The sequence below is a fragment of the Anser cygnoides genome, chromosome 3 (assembly GCF_040182565.1).
Source record: "Anser cygnoides isolate HZ-2024a breed goose chromosome 3, Taihu_goose_T2T_genome, whole genome shotgun sequence".
Lineage (NCBI taxonomy): Eukaryota > Metazoa > Chordata > Aves > Anseriformes > Anatidae > Anser > Anser cygnoides.
In genome coordinates, this window is record NC_089875.1 from 12,852,650 (window position 1) to 12,869,290 (window position 16,641).

The window sequence follows — 16,641 nt, forward strand, 5'->3', positions numbered from 1 at the left end:
TAATTAGTTGTGATCTGTGCTGTTTTCAAATAATTAAACTCAACTTGGCAAGGCAAGCTGTTCTTTATTACCAGTTAGCCACCTACCATCTTGATTTTAACGTATACAACTCACAAAGGCAAAAGCAGAATTTTACACTAACATTCAAACGCCAAAACTGATATAGGGAATATGAGGGATAAGGAAAACGTGTTCATTATCTCCAGCTAGGAAAGAGAATTTAGCCAGAGGAAGTATGTTTTGTGAGCAGTTTTACAGCAAAAGACATTTGTGGTGGACCATCCACGTCCACCTGCTCCATGCAACGCCTCATTACGCCGATGCTTGTGACTAGGCTTTGCTTACGCGTGTTGTGAAATGCTACATTATCTTCACAACCATTAGTGAAATAGGTTTGCATTAAGCCAATTACCCAAGGTAAATCCTCCACAGAGGCGCAGCGAGGGTAAGTACCTTGTCCAAGATTACAACGGGAGTTTGTTACAAAACTGGAAGCAGAGTTCAGGTCTTAGGGCGCTTTGTGCAAGTTCTGAGTCCAGAATCCCAATTCGTGATTTGCCAAAGCAGAGTGGGACAAGGGTCCTGATTTTCAGTGACATGTGTTTTCCCAGGACACAGCATCACATTTCCCACACAATAGAAGAGGAGAATGCCACAGGGTGCACTAAGTGAACCCCACCGAAACTTTCCTGAGTGACAGTAAGTGTCCTTCAGGAGCCTGCTATTTCTTATGTCTTCCATCTATCAGGTTCAAAGCCATTCCCAGGGAAAGCACTGGACCAGGGATAGTCAAACGTGATTAAAAACCAACCCAAAACAACACAACTCAGAAAATAAGATGTTAGGAGAGAGGTTGAAAATAATACGCAAAGTTTCTAATGCCGTGATATGACCCAGTTGTTCAGCCTTGTCTCGTTACACTGCTGAGGTCAAGTCAACACATCTCAAAATAAAGACACAGCAGAAGAAAAAAGAGGGTCCCGAGACGTGCGATGAAAATGATTAGAGACATGAAGAGACTTCTGTATGAAGAGAGATTGAAAAAGTTAGCGCTGCTTAGCTTAGACAAGTGGCAAGTAATGGCGAACACGCTAGAGATAAAGAACACAGCAACAGTTTATGGCAGATAAACTCGGTAGTCCTAACTGTTGTTCTTAGAAGCAAACAGACGGGATTGGAAGGCTAACTTACTTCCAATCAATAAAAGGAAATATGCTCCATGTGATACCTTATTTTCTTGTGGAAATTGACACTGAAGCCTAGACTTTAGAAGGATTTGGAAGAAGATTAGCCACTTAGATAATAAAAACGTCCATATTCACATTAGATAATAAACAATACGCACCTGGACATAAACCCTTGTGATACAGGACACACAAACTGACACTGCTTATGAAAATCTTTCCTTCAGTGCTTACCATACCATGCATATCCTTAGCAGGAACTTTTTACCAAAAAAAATGAAAATTAATGACACAAGGTGAAGCAAAATAATGTTTTTAGGGGTGAGTTAGCATCAGAAGTTTTATGTTCCTAGACTAGAGTTCTATTACTACATGCTTTTCCTCCAGAGTGTTTCAATATAAAGATCCAAGGGTTCTCCTTGCCGTGCTTTACCCATTACGTTTAAAAAAAAAGTCTCCATGTCTTTTTCAATGATTCCTGTAGCCTGGGAGGAAAGTGGCAAGAGGTACCTACTGGGGCATCTGGACATAAAAACCTGTTGTCGAAGATATAAAAGTGTGTGTGTGTATATATATATATATATGTATGTATGTATTATTTTTCCCTGCGGATTCTGGTGATCGGTGAACAATCAGGGATGGCTGCTTTGAATGTCAACAGTGTGATCACACTGGGATCTGAAGATACAGCAGCCAGTGCTGTTTCTTCAGGCAGTGCCCCGATGAACAGGCCTGGCAGAGAAATCATTCGCCAATGCCTTTTTTTTCTTCTATTTTCCACAAAATAACGACATCAACATATCCACAGCCACAGAGCTTTAAAAGGAAAAGACACTGCAGAGTCCTTTATACATTTCTGTTAGACTGCATGGGAATTCTTCAATTTCCTAGAACATGGCTATAAACAGAGAAACATGAAGATGATAGCAGGACACCTGTTTTAATATTTGATATTAAAGTAATGCAAATGTCATGCCGTGATAAATCTTATTTAGTACCGTAAAACTAAACGTTAATTACTGTTGTTGTCTGTAAAATTGCTCATGTGTAATCACTATAAACTGTCTCATGAGTGGTGTGGTTGGTGACTAATAACCACAAACAAGGAGTAAGCACACACCTTCAACCTTCCCAAGCTGCACAGCTATTGCAAAAAACTCACTCCTTGTTAGGTTTCTATACTATAACACAAGGAAATCAGTGGGAGTTTATAAAAGTTGTGTGTGGTTATGATAAAAGAAACAACCTTACAAAGCGCATATAGTGTTAGCTTTCCAATACAAAGATTTAGTTTTATGAGAATTTCAAAATGTGCTACGCAGACAGCATAGAGCCTTTCCTTTACACATACTGCACACCAATATAGAACAAACTCTCCATTATCATCAACAAAAATCATTATTTTAAGTAGAGAAAATAATGGCAAAAAAGACAGGAAGGCCCAAGCTCTGTTGCTCCTTAATTTTTGGCTCATATACAATTGGCAGAGCATGAATTGCCAGAAAGGTACGCAGACTTGTTCCCTATCAAGTAACTTGCTATCAATGAGGCAAAGAAGCGTTTCCTAACTGATCACGTTCAGTTGAACACTATGACTTGGGGGTATGGTATTTCCTACTGCCGAGCTGAAGATCAGTCTGTCCTGGGGAGGTGATTAAGGATCACCATGACTGAACCCAATACACCTCAAGATTAAGCCAGGGATCCCACTAATGCTCCCAAGGCCGCTGAAAGATGAAGAATCATACTTACTCATCTAGCTCTTCCTCTTCAGCTTTGGAGGTATCTGCATAGAGGTATTTACTCATATCCACGGGTCTGACATTTTTCCTTTTCGCAGGTTGAGGAGAAGAATCTCTTGCAGTTACAAATGCTTCAGGCTCAGGATCTGGCTCATCAAATGGGTTCAAGTACTCTGGGGCATCTTCATCCTTGAAGGGATTGTAACTGTCAGCATAGAAACTTTCTTCTGGCTTTGAAGATGAAGCAATTTCAGTATCCGGTTCTACCAAACAACAACAGGAAAATCATCAAGCAGATTGAACACAGAAAAAAAAATGATGCCATTTTTATCAGATCTGTACATTTCGAGGGCTTATGAAAAGGTTTGCTTCCTAATTTTATCTACATAAAGTCCTAGCCTTTGATGAATTTTCATGCTTTATTTATTTGCAATGCAACCTTGTTTATTCCGAAACAGGGTCTTCCAAAGGGTCATTGCATCTGGAGTATATTGAATAGGCTTCATTTTCTCACTTACTAAAGTGCTTCCAATGTAATTTGTTATTAGTTTTCTTATTTGTCATATAAATGGTATCACAGCAGATTTTAAAACATTTTCCCAAGCTATTAGCCAATTCGTATCCTAACAAAATGTTCTTAATTATTTAGTTGAGCTTTTAATAAAGAAAATAGATACCCTATATTTTTAAAATAAAATTACTTTTATTGTGTATTAAAAATGGTGATAACTAGTAGGTGCTCTTTTCATTTCTTAAAATGACTGAACTAAAATCAGTTATTAGGTATGACCAGTAATTACATTTCAAAACACATATTTTCACCACTAACGGCTTCTGGTAACAATACAGAGTCTCACAGTAAAAATGAATTTAAATTGACCCTAAAGAGATGGATAATCAAATTACTCATCTATTATTTGGGCTGTACAGCAAAAACTTATTAGCAACCTGGAGCTCCATGCAGGCCTTTGAGTAATAGACACCACAGAAAGAACATCACACAAAAGTGAAGGGCTGCTGGATATTGAATGATACAAATCCCCACACAGCAATACAACATTTCTTACAATGACACATAGTACCATTAATCTTCTTCCTCCTGCAGCATCAAATGATCAATTCAATATTGGATTTGATGTGCTTTCAAAATCTATGCAAATAGGAAATTCAATGTAGGGTTATTAAAAGCTAATTTCCAGTAACCACTCCCACACTCTTCTTGATGGAAAGTGTTTCTTTTTCAGATTTAGTGAAGCAAAATACCTTTTAGCTTTAAAAGAAAAATGTTACATGTTCTTTGTAGCAAGGCTCTAAAAGTAATAGAAGATGGAGTTCCAAGTGTATTTGTCACTAAACAAACTCTTGGGAAGACAAAATTGCCAGCTGATCAACTACCAGAGGCACGGGCCAGGCCCAGGAACAGCACTGCAGCTGCTAGGCCACAGATGGAGGATGTGCTCAAGTCACGAATCCTGCAGCAGGAAAGGCTTCGCTCCTTGGAGCAACTGAGACCTACTGGAAAGATTTTCGTTTAGAAATAACCTTAGGTTTTTAGTGCCTTTCTTCTTTTTGGTTCTTCACATTTGAACTGCAAAGGCTGTATTAACGTATTATCTTTTATGCTCATTCAAAGGGTCTGTCTCTGAAGTGACGGATCTCTTTTCCACGGCCAGAAATTTAGAAACCAAATGGGTTTGTCTGGAATAAAGGAATAAAATAATGAAAATCTTACTTAAATGCTATGTGGACTCTCAGGAGACAAATCACTCATCTGGGACTGAGGGTGATCTCCACTGGGTGAAACAAAATAGAATTTTCTTTGCCAGACAGCACTGCAGGTTCTGACTGGCAGACACACGACTACGCACAGTGCTTCTGCCTGTGGGATTTCCCTTTGGTGATTACACAGAAAATTACATTAAAAAATTCCTTTAACTCCAGGTGAGGTTTACAGTTTCTTATTCCCTCCCCAACCTGGTTTAACTTCGCATTAAAGAAGCAACACATACGGTACACTCACACCTAAATTCTGTACATACTCTGAGTTCTTACATTTAACTTCAGTTTCAGAACGCAGCTGACACTGTCTCACATCAAAAACTGAGGTGAAAAAGAGACCAAAGTGTAAATCAGACATTGAACCAAAATGGGATGAGAAGAAAGTGAAGTGAGATCACTGAAATTTATTATTATGCCTAACAGTCAAACGACCTTTACATTGTGAAAAACATATTATAAAAAAGAACTAATTAATCTGAATCCTTGTGGCTAGAGGAAAATAAATAAATAAAACAGGGCTGGCTGCCGTAACAGCTTTAGCTAAACCTAAAAAAAGAGGTCCTGGTTCCACTGAAGCTGGCTAAGCCTCACCTGAATGTCACACAAACATCTCAGCTGTCGTGGGCATGTAGACAAACTACTGCAGGACAGAACAGGGAACATATTTGCAGTATTTCAACCGTAGCATGCGTTCACTCCTACCCCAGAGTAAATACAACATGTTTATCCATTCATAACCGGGATGTAAACTACATTTACCCTGGGAGAAAGGGCAGTCACTGCACAGCAGGGGACGCACGTTAAGCTCATACCCTCACTGATGCTGTGGTGGCTTGTTCATAAGTTTGCATCTTTCTGAGAGAGATGTTTTGGAGAAATAAGATAATATCAAAGGTCAACAGTTTAACTTAAGGGAAAAGACATCGGTCAAGGTGAAAACTTTTAAAAGCACAGATACAATCATACCAAGCATGAATCTCCGACAGCATTATAGATAAAATACATCAGAGCATAGGTCAACATTTCTAATGCAAGTTTTCATTTAGTTTAAGCTAAAATGGGAAGAGAGATCCTATGTTGGCTCACTTTAGCATCCAGTGCAGGTGCTGATGACAAGCAGAAGTTTTGCTCTGCTTGCCCCGAGATGTCCTCAGGGTGGGTACCTACAGCTGAGCTAATTATCTAGACCCCTTTACAGTCAAAGCAAAGAAACAGCCGCTGTTAGGACCAACCCATTTGACCTTCCTGATAACTCACACATGGCATTCAAAGAAATATTCATACAATTAAACAATTGTGCTGGATGCATGCGTTTCGGTTTAAAATGGGGGGACCTTTTACTAGAAGGAATGTCAATAGTTTTTCCTGAAGTTAAAAACATTCAGGGAAACCATCTCTTACAACTGCATGGTAGGCCTTGATTTTCCATTTGCTTTTATGTTTCTCCTGGAAACAATGAGTTAAATATTTAAATCTGATACATTTTAAGGGGCAATGCAAACGGTTTTTGCAATTCTTTCTATTTCAACACTATGGATGAAGTGCTGTAACCTTAACTAGGGCAAATTTCTTTCTCTCGTTCATTGGCTCAGCAGTAACTACAGGTTTGGCCTTACATGCAGAGCACTGCAGGTCAGCAGCAAGGGACCTTTGGCTTAAAAGATTTCACAAAATTCTACACATAGGCTAAAAGTAAAGGAGCTAAGGAGCTTCTAAACGTATCGCTTTTAAGACTTTTACAGGCAGGGTTCTGCAGGGGCTCACTAGAACCCAATGAGCTTGTCCCTCCCCTCCTTGTCTCTCCTACTGTCATCCAGGAGGCAATTTGTTTTTTCTCTGCTTCCCCAACTGTCCCTGCAGAAGGGAGGGTCCCTGTCCTCCACTGGGGAGCACAGCCCGGAGGCTCATTAGCCAGCCTCCAGAAACGGAGAACAGCTTTTGGGATCCGCTCCGTTCTGCTCTGCTAGCAGCCATGGTGATGCTCCTCTCGGAGCCAAGCTCCTGCTGCAAGGTGCAGCATGATGACGAGCAGGCGGAGCAAAGAGCGGACCTCAGAAATCCAGGGAAAGCATTCCCTCTCCTGAACCCAGCCAGGATATCTCCCATGGGGTTGCTGAAACCCTTCGTATCTACCTTTTGTGTCAAGTGTTGGTCATCACCTTGTGAGCTCCTCTAAAGCTAATTGATTTGCCAGGACAGTGACCTGCCACCACTGCTCTGAACGCTGCAGCTGCTGTTACCTTTCTCTATAACAAAGACACTTGTATTTTCTGCAGGAGCTAACAACATTGGTTATTGTATTTTGAGAGGGCTGAATATTCAACAGCTTCAAAACAGCTCATTTCCTTCTTCAGGCTGATTTTACACCAATGGCACCACCTATTTTCCTGCCTCCCTCCATCATTAATCACAGCTGAAAACACAGGACTCAGGTCACTCCTTGAACTCATTTTTTAATTGCAGTTCTCTACACAGATTTAAAAAAAATACTTGGCACTCCAAGGGTCAAACACACAATAATTTTGCACGATTAAGTAATAAAGCCACAGGGGTAGGAGTGACAAGAGAACAGGTAGAGTATTACTACAGCAGAAGCACCATGTGCTCTTGTGCCAGATTCTGGAGACATTACTTGCCCTAACTGCACTGAGAAAGACTGCTTGTGATAGTAATCACTGACTGGCACTACCTATCTGCACAATCAGCCTTCTAGTTCCCAGAGGATCTCCAAAAATCACCCTGCCCTTCAACCCACTTGCCTTTTGTAACGCAAACATATTGTGACATATCCCTTAAAACCAAACAACCCCCCCACCAAAACATTACACACACAACTTTCCCCTTGGCAAGGGATGAAAGAACAAGCCACATGTGAAAGATACTTAGTTATGCCATTTACTGCGCTACTGGCAGGCGCTCAGACACGATGGTGATGTGAGCAGCGTAATGAACAGCACAGAATAAAAATGGCACTTCCCAGTACTTCTAGAAAGCATAATGACTGGCATCCACATAAACCACAGATGATTTTCTCTTACTTTTATTAATGCCCGCACCAGCACCACATTACATTTCATTATGAAATATAAAGAAGAGAGTAATCTTTTCTCCCGTATATTGATTCTTGTACTGCTCTCCTTAGGACTCTCCCGTAAGGCTGCTGGGTTTTAGAACTGCGAAGAAAACCACTTTCATTTGCAGTGTAACACGTGCTGCAGAGAGCTCAGAAGTCTACACACAAGGTAAAGAAATACACTGGTAAAGGAAACGCTGTTCTAAATGAAAAAGGGAGGTAGTGACAGAAAATAGTTACTCTCACTTCTCAGGTGTGTTGCAGGAAGCTTATCCTGGTCACATGCAACTTCAAATACAGCATTCCCCACCTAATTAAAACAATTGCCTGGAACACTGACAGTGTTTCGTGGTTTCCTATTTGCATTTGTTGGCTATGTTGCCTTCCACATTTAAAATATTTTGCACAAAAATTATCTGATTGTAGAGTTCTGTTGTAATGAAACTAAAAGACAACCTAAAAGGCAGTCCTCGTACGATCGTCAACATATTGTCTAGCATCAAAGCTGCAGAGATGTATTGCAGGAGCAGACTGGTTTTGATTTTCCAGATTTCTAATGTCCAGTTGACCTACAGATACAGAGAGAATAAGGCTCTGGCTGACATGTCAATCAGAAGATGGACTGAAAGATTTTTTGAGTCAAATTGTTCATATGCATATTCACTCCCCTGTACGTGATCCTTTACACCACGGACTTTTAAACCTGGCAGGGACAGCTTGCTGACGACCCTCTGCCCTGCAAAGCACCCTCGGTGTGCACATGGATGCTGGGAGCACTCCACCCTGAATTCCCAGAGTTAGATGATTATGGGATTAGAAAGGTAGAGGGAAAGTAGCTGGTTTGTGGAAAGGAACAAGAAATATCTGTCTAGGAAACAAGCATCTACTGGCAAGTAATCCTCCTTGCTCTTTGAGTGACTGTCAGTGCATACATATTCATACCCTGGGTGACTGCAAGCAATCTCAGCAAGCACACAGGTTACAGGCTCGCTGGGAATATCCCTGGGCTGCTCTGCCAAATGGCACATCGTGCCTTCTAGTCTCCAAAGGCAAAGTACTTGGGAAAGGAGGCTCCAGGTGGCTGCTCCGCACGTCTTGGCGAAATTAAGTTACAAATTCTACGGAGAACCTCTGAACTTTCACAGAGAATCTAAATTCAAGAATTTGCTTTGTCCAGATGCAAAGATAAAGCAGACTAACATGTAGTGGATCGAAAAATACCTCATCCCTGTATGCATAAAAGGTTAATCTCCTGATTTAAGCAGATCACAAGGCAAGTGAAACAGGTAACGTGACTCTAAGCCTGTAGGAGAAAATCTGCCTTGTACTCTTGAACCTCTGTCATGCTCCCAGGCGGCCACCAAAAAGGTCACATTCACTGAAGGAAGGAAAACAAACAAACAAACAAACAAACAAAAACAAGTGGGCATAGTCTCTAAGAGCTTCATAAGAAGCAGCAACAAAACTTCAGCTGAGGTCTCAGCGTAGAAGAAATGTCCTAAACTAAGACGGACTACACCTGTGGCCAAGTGGGAAACAAACGAGACAATCCTCTGTGGTAGGGTGACAGGGTAAGAACAACTGCAGTACTCTGACTTCAAACTGTAGTCCAAAGCAAAGGGAAATCTCCCCAAATCAGTAATGTCTAGGTGCACCCCATGTGTAGATACTGATCTGATTAGCCATAGACAGGCCTAAGAGATTCCCTCTGTTGCTGCAGACCAGAACTGCTGTAACTGATTTGTCTCGGCACTTTTTCCCCCCTCAACTTTCTGTTGAAGGAAGAGGCCTGGAGGAGAGGTGCAGCTCAAGAAGGATGAGCACCATCAATGCCCATTATAGGGACAAGGAAGCCCTGCAGTGGAAGAGCCAGAACTTCTCAGAGGCGTCCGAGGTGGCTAAAAGTCCTCAGGGAGCCACTAATCATAAAGCAAAACCTTTAAAAATGCCACATCAGATGTCCCACTTTTGATCTGACAGCCTGAGACGCCTCCGATTTCCACACGGCTCAGTGCTCCAGGAAGACACATGGCTCTCACATGAACCTGGCTGTGTCTCCATCCCTCCCAAATAAAAAACACCTATGACACAGTAGGAAGAATCCAGTGACACCCTGTTTATCAAAATCACTGTCACATTATTGTACGTTGACTGCTGCATGAGGGTGACAACGTGTGGGAGGAGTATTTGGCACATACACACCCAACAGCTCAGCGCTGCTGCCCACAGCCATGTAGATGAGTCTTCTCTGGGGACCCAACAGCCTGGCCAAGTACACAGAGCAGATCCAGAGGAATGGACAAGTGTCCATGACTGTGCTTTAAGATGGCAGTAAAGATTTACGTGCTGCCATCAAAGGGACCACAAGTGACTGAAAAACTGTGACCTACATAGATGGGGAGTCTTTGGGGAACGTGATATGAGGCATCAAGTCACTCCAACACTAAGAAACAACCAGTTTCCAGCTCCATGTCCCTGAGATGAGAAGAAACTTATTCTTAGTTCCTATATTTCATCGTCAGTAGGGCTGCTGCTGACAGTAGGTTTTCTCTGGGAAGGGAAGAGAAGTTGGGTTTGGAAGACAGCAGATAAGGTAAAATAGGACTTGGACAGCTCTCTCCAGGGAGAAGTGAGTTCTTCTTTCTAGAGCAGAGAAGAAAGAAAGGAATACAGACTGAATCTTTGAGAGAAAGTTGTGCATGGGCAACTAAATGAATGAATAAGTGTTTTGGTTATTCTGCCTCCTCCTCTGATCCTAAGGGAATTCACAGCTGAGGTGCAGACGGGAAATGAAGCCAAAGATCTGGACACCAGAACATAATCCATATATATATTGGTACCTACAAACCTCAAACAACTCACTTCTGCAGCTCTTGACACCTGACAACTCTGTAATGGGGAGAAGGAGCCTGGGATAGTGGCTTTATGGCTTCAGTGGCCAAATACAGAGGATAGTGCAATACCCCTGTTTGAGAAATACAGACTGTTGGACTACACCACAGTCCAAGTATTACATGATTTAAATCACCACCCACATTAGCCTCTGTGGATTCTGAAGGCAGAAAAGCCATGTGGCAAGTAAATATTCAGCTCGTCCAGAGAAAGAGCACCCACAGGCAGAAACTACAGCTCAGAAGTGCATCCTCATTGGACATGGCATGAGAAATGCCATCGCTGTACCCTGGGCTCTTAGCTGCCTGGTATGGTTCTTTTCTACTGCCATTACAGAATGGCTCCCAGGGTTTGGCCAAAGATACTTCTTGGGGTCTTCTATGGGAAGACAACTCTTGGAGCACCAAACAGGAAAATATGAGTAGACGTCTTTTGGTGTTTTTTTTTTTGGATTGCAGCAGATGGAAATCTGCACATCTGGACATGGAGTTGAAGACAGCAGAGATCCCCATTCTGGTGCTGATTTTCGGCCTCGTGGCTGAAGTCTCTGATTAAATACTTAAAGGGGTTATATTTCTCACCCAAAGAAAACAAGAATGGGCATGTTGGTCTGGAAAGGGGATTAACACCTACCACGTGGTGCAAGGTGCAGTGCCAGAAGGCTTAACTAAGGAAGCCATAAAAGTGAAAAGGGAAGAATGAAAGAGATACAATTAAATTGTAATAATGAAGATTAGAGCTAACCTAAACCAAGAATAGCTGTGATGCAGTGAAGATTGCAGTGAAGATTCTGTTCCACGTGGAACAGAGGCACTTGACAGTATGCTGTGCTCATGTAACTGCATGTGCAGTCTATGAGGTGAGCAGTAGTAGGACACCTGGTAAGTCTAAAAGTCTCCGGTACAACTCTTAGCTTGTAGCCCCCAAGAGCAAATACACTTAAGGATGTGACTCAAAGGATAAACCCATTTTCCAGTGGCAACTGGATTACTGCTATTGCAACCTCTGTACCTCATGCAATAATTGTAGTTTATCTACATAGCATTCCTCATATGTAGCCCTACAAAAAAATGTAATGTTTCATTAAGCATTTGCAATTAGTGGTGAATTATGTAAAACAAATCCATTACCTTCTGCATCAGGGTCTCCAAATGGATTTAATTCTGCTGCATCCGGATCACCAAAAGGGTTCGTACTAGAGTTAGCCAGGTCTTGTTCCTCTTCGTCCAGGAAATTAAGCTTATTGATAAGCTCTAGAAATAAGTGGGAATATTGCTTCAATATAGATATGAACTGCTCATCTAGCACATTTCAAGTTTGTTTTTTTTTTTTTAAAAACATATCAACAGTCCCTCTGAACACTGTACCAGGGAATGACACCAACTGCACAACTAAGCAAATGCACTTTAGTAGTACAACAACAAAGGAGAAGAAAAAAAAAAGTGAAATGAATGAAACTTCTATTTGCTGACCAGAACATGATGTAACAGAAATGAATAACAAGAAAGCTTCCTATTATCTCATTAAATGAATATTACAGAACATCTAACCAGCTAAATGCTGCAATTTCTTTTTGGTTGTTCACATACACGTTAACTACCAGCACGAAATTTTAATTTTTGGAGGTAACATGCATGTAAAATCAGAGAGCAGGCATTTTGTCAAGTTAGAGAGGTCAAGTAATATTGACAACACAACTTGTGTTTTAGGCTTGGGTTTTGTTTTCTTTGTGTATGTGTGTGATTTTTTCTTTTCTTGTTCATTATCAGATGACAATGCAGCTGTGGAGGAGACAGTCTCTTTCTCTATCATGTTGTTACCTGTTGGATACACTACAAATTACTGAGAGTCATGCTGGGTGGAAGCACAGAGATAAAACTGACAGCTGAACACAAGCAGGAGTCAAAAGGTAATAGGTCACAGTAAATACAGACAATCAGAAACAGAAAGAAAGGAGGAAAGCTCATAGACCTTCAGAGGAACTGGCTGATTTAGCTGAAGGCATATTTGCTTGCTTTATGCAGTCATCTTGATCTTCATCTAAGCTGCTCAGAGCATTCAACTGGTTTACAATTTCTGTAAATAGAAGCCAGTCAACACAAATGTAAGGTACGGGCATTTAATGAAACAGAAGTGGCACAGACACTGTCACCAGAAAAAGATGGAGAGAGGGAGGGAGAGAGGGTAAAAGAGAAGACATTCAGTGTTAATTAAGAGAATACATTTAGAACAAGTCCTTACAATGATATACCTATAGCAAAGCAACCGTGCAGAACTCTTCAGTGATAATTTAACAAGAAACCCGGTTAATGGACATAAACAAAACCTTGCTGGATTCCTAGTGTCAGCAACAGTAATTAAGTTTTATGTGGATAATTATGCACCTCAGTTCAAAATATAGATGTACTAAATATAATTTGAAGAGTTTTCCTGCTTGCAAAGAAAACCGAAATTTTAAACCATTGTCAATCAAAACAAAAGAGCCCCAGAACAATTTACCTCCCTATCACGTCCTTAAGGCTAGAGAAAACTAATGCATGCATACGCCTATTACAATCTGATTTATTTATACACACACATACAGTCTGATTATTTATCATTTACAACCAGTCTCCATGAAAACCCTACCCGCAACAAGCTGAACGTATACAATTGTTCTAAATTGGTCACTATTGTGCTATGAGAACGCGTACTGAACACACACAGCGGTTACATTTTCTAATGTAAAGCTGGGCAAGTAACACCCAACTGCTTTGTAAGATCCTATTTCAACTTCTGTCCATAGCGGAGAGTTGTGAATGCCACGAAATAATCATTTTAACAAGCATTGATCATAATGTTCAAGTCTCATCAAAATGTTGATGCCTCCCTAATTCTGGAAGGAAAGAAAGAAACAAAAACCAAGGTGGTCTTACTCCCACACCCAAAGGGAAAAAATCTCCCCTGATCCCCTCCGAGTAGTTCCTACCCACAGCACCTGACAAATACAGGTGCTGCAGCAAAAGGGACTGAGCCTGAGGCATCTCTGCAAGGCCTCGGGCACCCGTTCCTGCGAAGAGGGGACAGACTTCCTCAGCCTTCCGGGTCACAAACAGGCAGGAGAAACAGTCCTGCTCTTCGAATATCATTGGCCCCCTGTCAGATTTTTTCATCTCTCATTTTTCCAATGAAGTAAAGGGATGACATCTTCTGGCGTCACCAGTGAAGCTGTGCGGATGCCCCGACCGTGCATTTACAAGCCAATCATCCTTGGATTTCCTTTAAACTCAAATCTCTTGGGTATACACAAAATTACTTCATAACACTTCCAGCTGCTGTTTTGCACTTGACTTTTTCTCAAACAAATTTATTTAGGAACACAAACTTTTGTCACTGACCCTCATATAGTAATCTTCATTCTATGAACAAACGACAAGGAGTAAGATAGCAGACTATGGTGAAAACTGAGCAGCATTGTGACCGTACCAGCTCGTGCTGGTGCCCACAGCCACCCCGAGCTCCCCAGCAGGGCTGACTCGGACTTTTTCATAGGGCAACACTTTCCCCAGGTGAGCCAACCCTTCATTTCTTGCCTTCACGGACAGCATAAAGAAGCTGAAGGCAAAAACAGAGTATAGAACCTGAAGGTATTTCGGTCACTTGGTTAAAATCTTTTTTTTTCCAATTTGAAATCACTTTGCAAAGCTGTACCTATCTGTAAATCAATGCAGATCTATGCTGCCAATGTCTGTGGGGCGTAATCAATTCTGACAGTGACAAAGGCACAGCAGAATTCCTCCTCACTGCACCTCCTCGGTAGTCTTGATCTTCAATCAAAATCTACTTGGATGAGATTAGATCTATCTACACAGAGTTAATTTCACCATCCTCACTTCCTTCTTTGTAGCGCCAACAAGCAAGACTATTGTCCTAAAAAATAACACCAAAACCACCCAAAACCTCTTAGTTTTCTCATTATAAAATCGTGTATACACCTTAGAGATCTGAACAATACAATACTGTCTTGAGAGAATATTTAAGACTCAAGATACACAAAGGCAAATACCTTGCTGTACTCAAATAAAACAGAATAGACCTTATAAAACACTAGTACAAACAAATTACTAGTTTATAACAGAGTGAGATGCTGACATGATTTACAGTTTATTATTCCAGCATGTGAAAAAAAAATAAAACAATTACGATTCAGTCTTTATTGTCAGAAAATAACAAATTAAATTCAGAGCTTTAAAAAGAGGGAATTCTTTGATGTGGTCTGAATCACCTGGTCTCATCTGCCAACCTAAACACCCATATGCACTACAATGTTTCTCATTACAATATTAAATGGTTTATGTCATTTTTTGGAGAGTGGAAATGGTAGGTTGGAGATTTATGCCCTATATTATCTTTTTTATATATCTCATTATCTACAAACGTATATTAGCTTGTTCTACAAGTACAGTGTATAAATCACCAGGGTTTTTTTCTTCCTTCTCTCTCACTTTTTTTTTTTAAAGCAGCTTGGTGCTACTGAAAAAAAAATAAAAAAGAGTGAAGGTATCTGAAACTTGCATGAGATGTATGGTTTTGCAAATGGCAAGAAAGAGTTACCCATATTGCTCTCCAGAAGCCTGCTCTTGAAATACACTGAGGTACAGACTCCTGCAACAGGTCGCACATGGGCATGTTGCTCAGTCCATGTGGCACCCCAGGAGAGTCTTCACGCTCCCATAGGATGGAGCAGGAGGCAACCATTAACTTCAGCATAAGGCTAAGTAGCAATTAAAACATTAAGGGAAGCAATGCATGGATTACTACCCTAAGTTTGTGAGTTACAAGCCACATTCATTCAAGCACATTGGAATGCCTCGTCTTCAACTGAGGACTAAGGACAGGATAAATCTAGGAGGTTTTAATTCATCTTTTTTTTTTTTTTAGTAACATAGAAGTTAAAATATTTGAAACTCTGAATTTCATGGCTACAAACATTTTTTTTATGTTCACACAAAACAGAACAGTTAGGTGGAGATATAGCTTTTACATGTGATAAATTTAAAGAAGAAATATTGGGAAGGACGGGGAAAATGTCTGAGATGGAAGGAGACTTTTTTCTGAATGGAACTGGTGTTTTGAAGGGAAAACATCTTTCAGTCTCGTCTTAAGTTCAGTTTTATGGCAATAACTCCTGTGTTGACCACACCGCATTCCTCAGTGCTTTTGAGGTAGGTCAGAATTGCATCAATGATTTCATAGCTGAAGAAACAGAGGCATAGATACTTGCCCAGCATTAGGCAACACATCAAGGAAGAGAAGCAGCGTTTCCTAACTCACCTGCACCATCTAGAGCCCTATTCAGCAGGTCTCTCACGTTCTCCTAGTGGTGGATATATTTATTCATCTATAAAACTGTAACTTGGGACCCAATGAAAACTAATTAATTCTTGTACCCTGCAAAAGGAACAGCGTCTGTGAAAAAGACTGGCAGCAACACCTGTAGCTGCTGCTTGAGAATGACAACATTTCGGTCATGGAGTCATCCAACGTTTCTATGAGAAGAACTTGAGTCAAAAAGATAATAATCCCTTCTGCTTTACTACTTGCATTTTGCTTTTCCAAAGCTTGCTTACAAACATTAACTCTGCAATCCTCCCATCGTTCCTGTGAAGTACCTATAGCCAGTATCCCCATTTTACAGTTGGGAAAACAGGCGCACCAAGGCAAAGTGATTTGCCGTAGGGGATTGTGAGTCAGCAAAGGCATTCCAGCCCGCTCGGCTGCCAACACCCTAACAAGGCAAGAGATGAGAAAATGTTGGGAGCAGCAAGCTTTCAAAAGGGTTATGTAACTTCCTCAATTAACTTTATGGGATTCTGTGAACACAATTATTTTTGAAATAAATTAAAAAAGAGAACATCACCACATCAGTTCTGTTCCCTAATTTCCTTCTTTCTATGTTTCCTCCTATTTTTCTACAATGATCCCTACCTCT

General features: G+C 40.9%; 1 protein-coding gene across 18 annotated transcripts in view; it reads right to left on the reverse strand.

Moving 5' to 3' along the window:
• EHBP1 (EH domain binding protein 1) overlaps nucleotides 1-16,641 on the reverse strand; it is a 213,389-nt gene that overhangs the window by 113,099 nt on the left and 83,649 nt on the right. For 14 of the 18 annotated variants that reach the window (XM_066993468.1, XM_066993466.1, XM_066993473.1 and 11 more), the window contains exons 8-10: nucleotides 12,642-12,746; nucleotides 11,801-11,923; nucleotides 2,937-3,189 (exon numbers count right to left, since the gene is read on the reverse strand). In XM_066993468.1, coding sequence (XP_066849569.1) covers nucleotides 2,937-3,189; nucleotides 11,801-11,923; nucleotides 12,642-12,746 — 481 coding nt within the window. The remainder of the gene's footprint in view (nucleotides 1-2,936; nucleotides 3,190-11,800; nucleotides 11,924-12,641; nucleotides 12,747-16,641) is intronic. The other 4 variants (XM_066993477.1, XM_066993474.1, XM_066993469.1 and 1 more) reach the window with 1 other exon arrangement.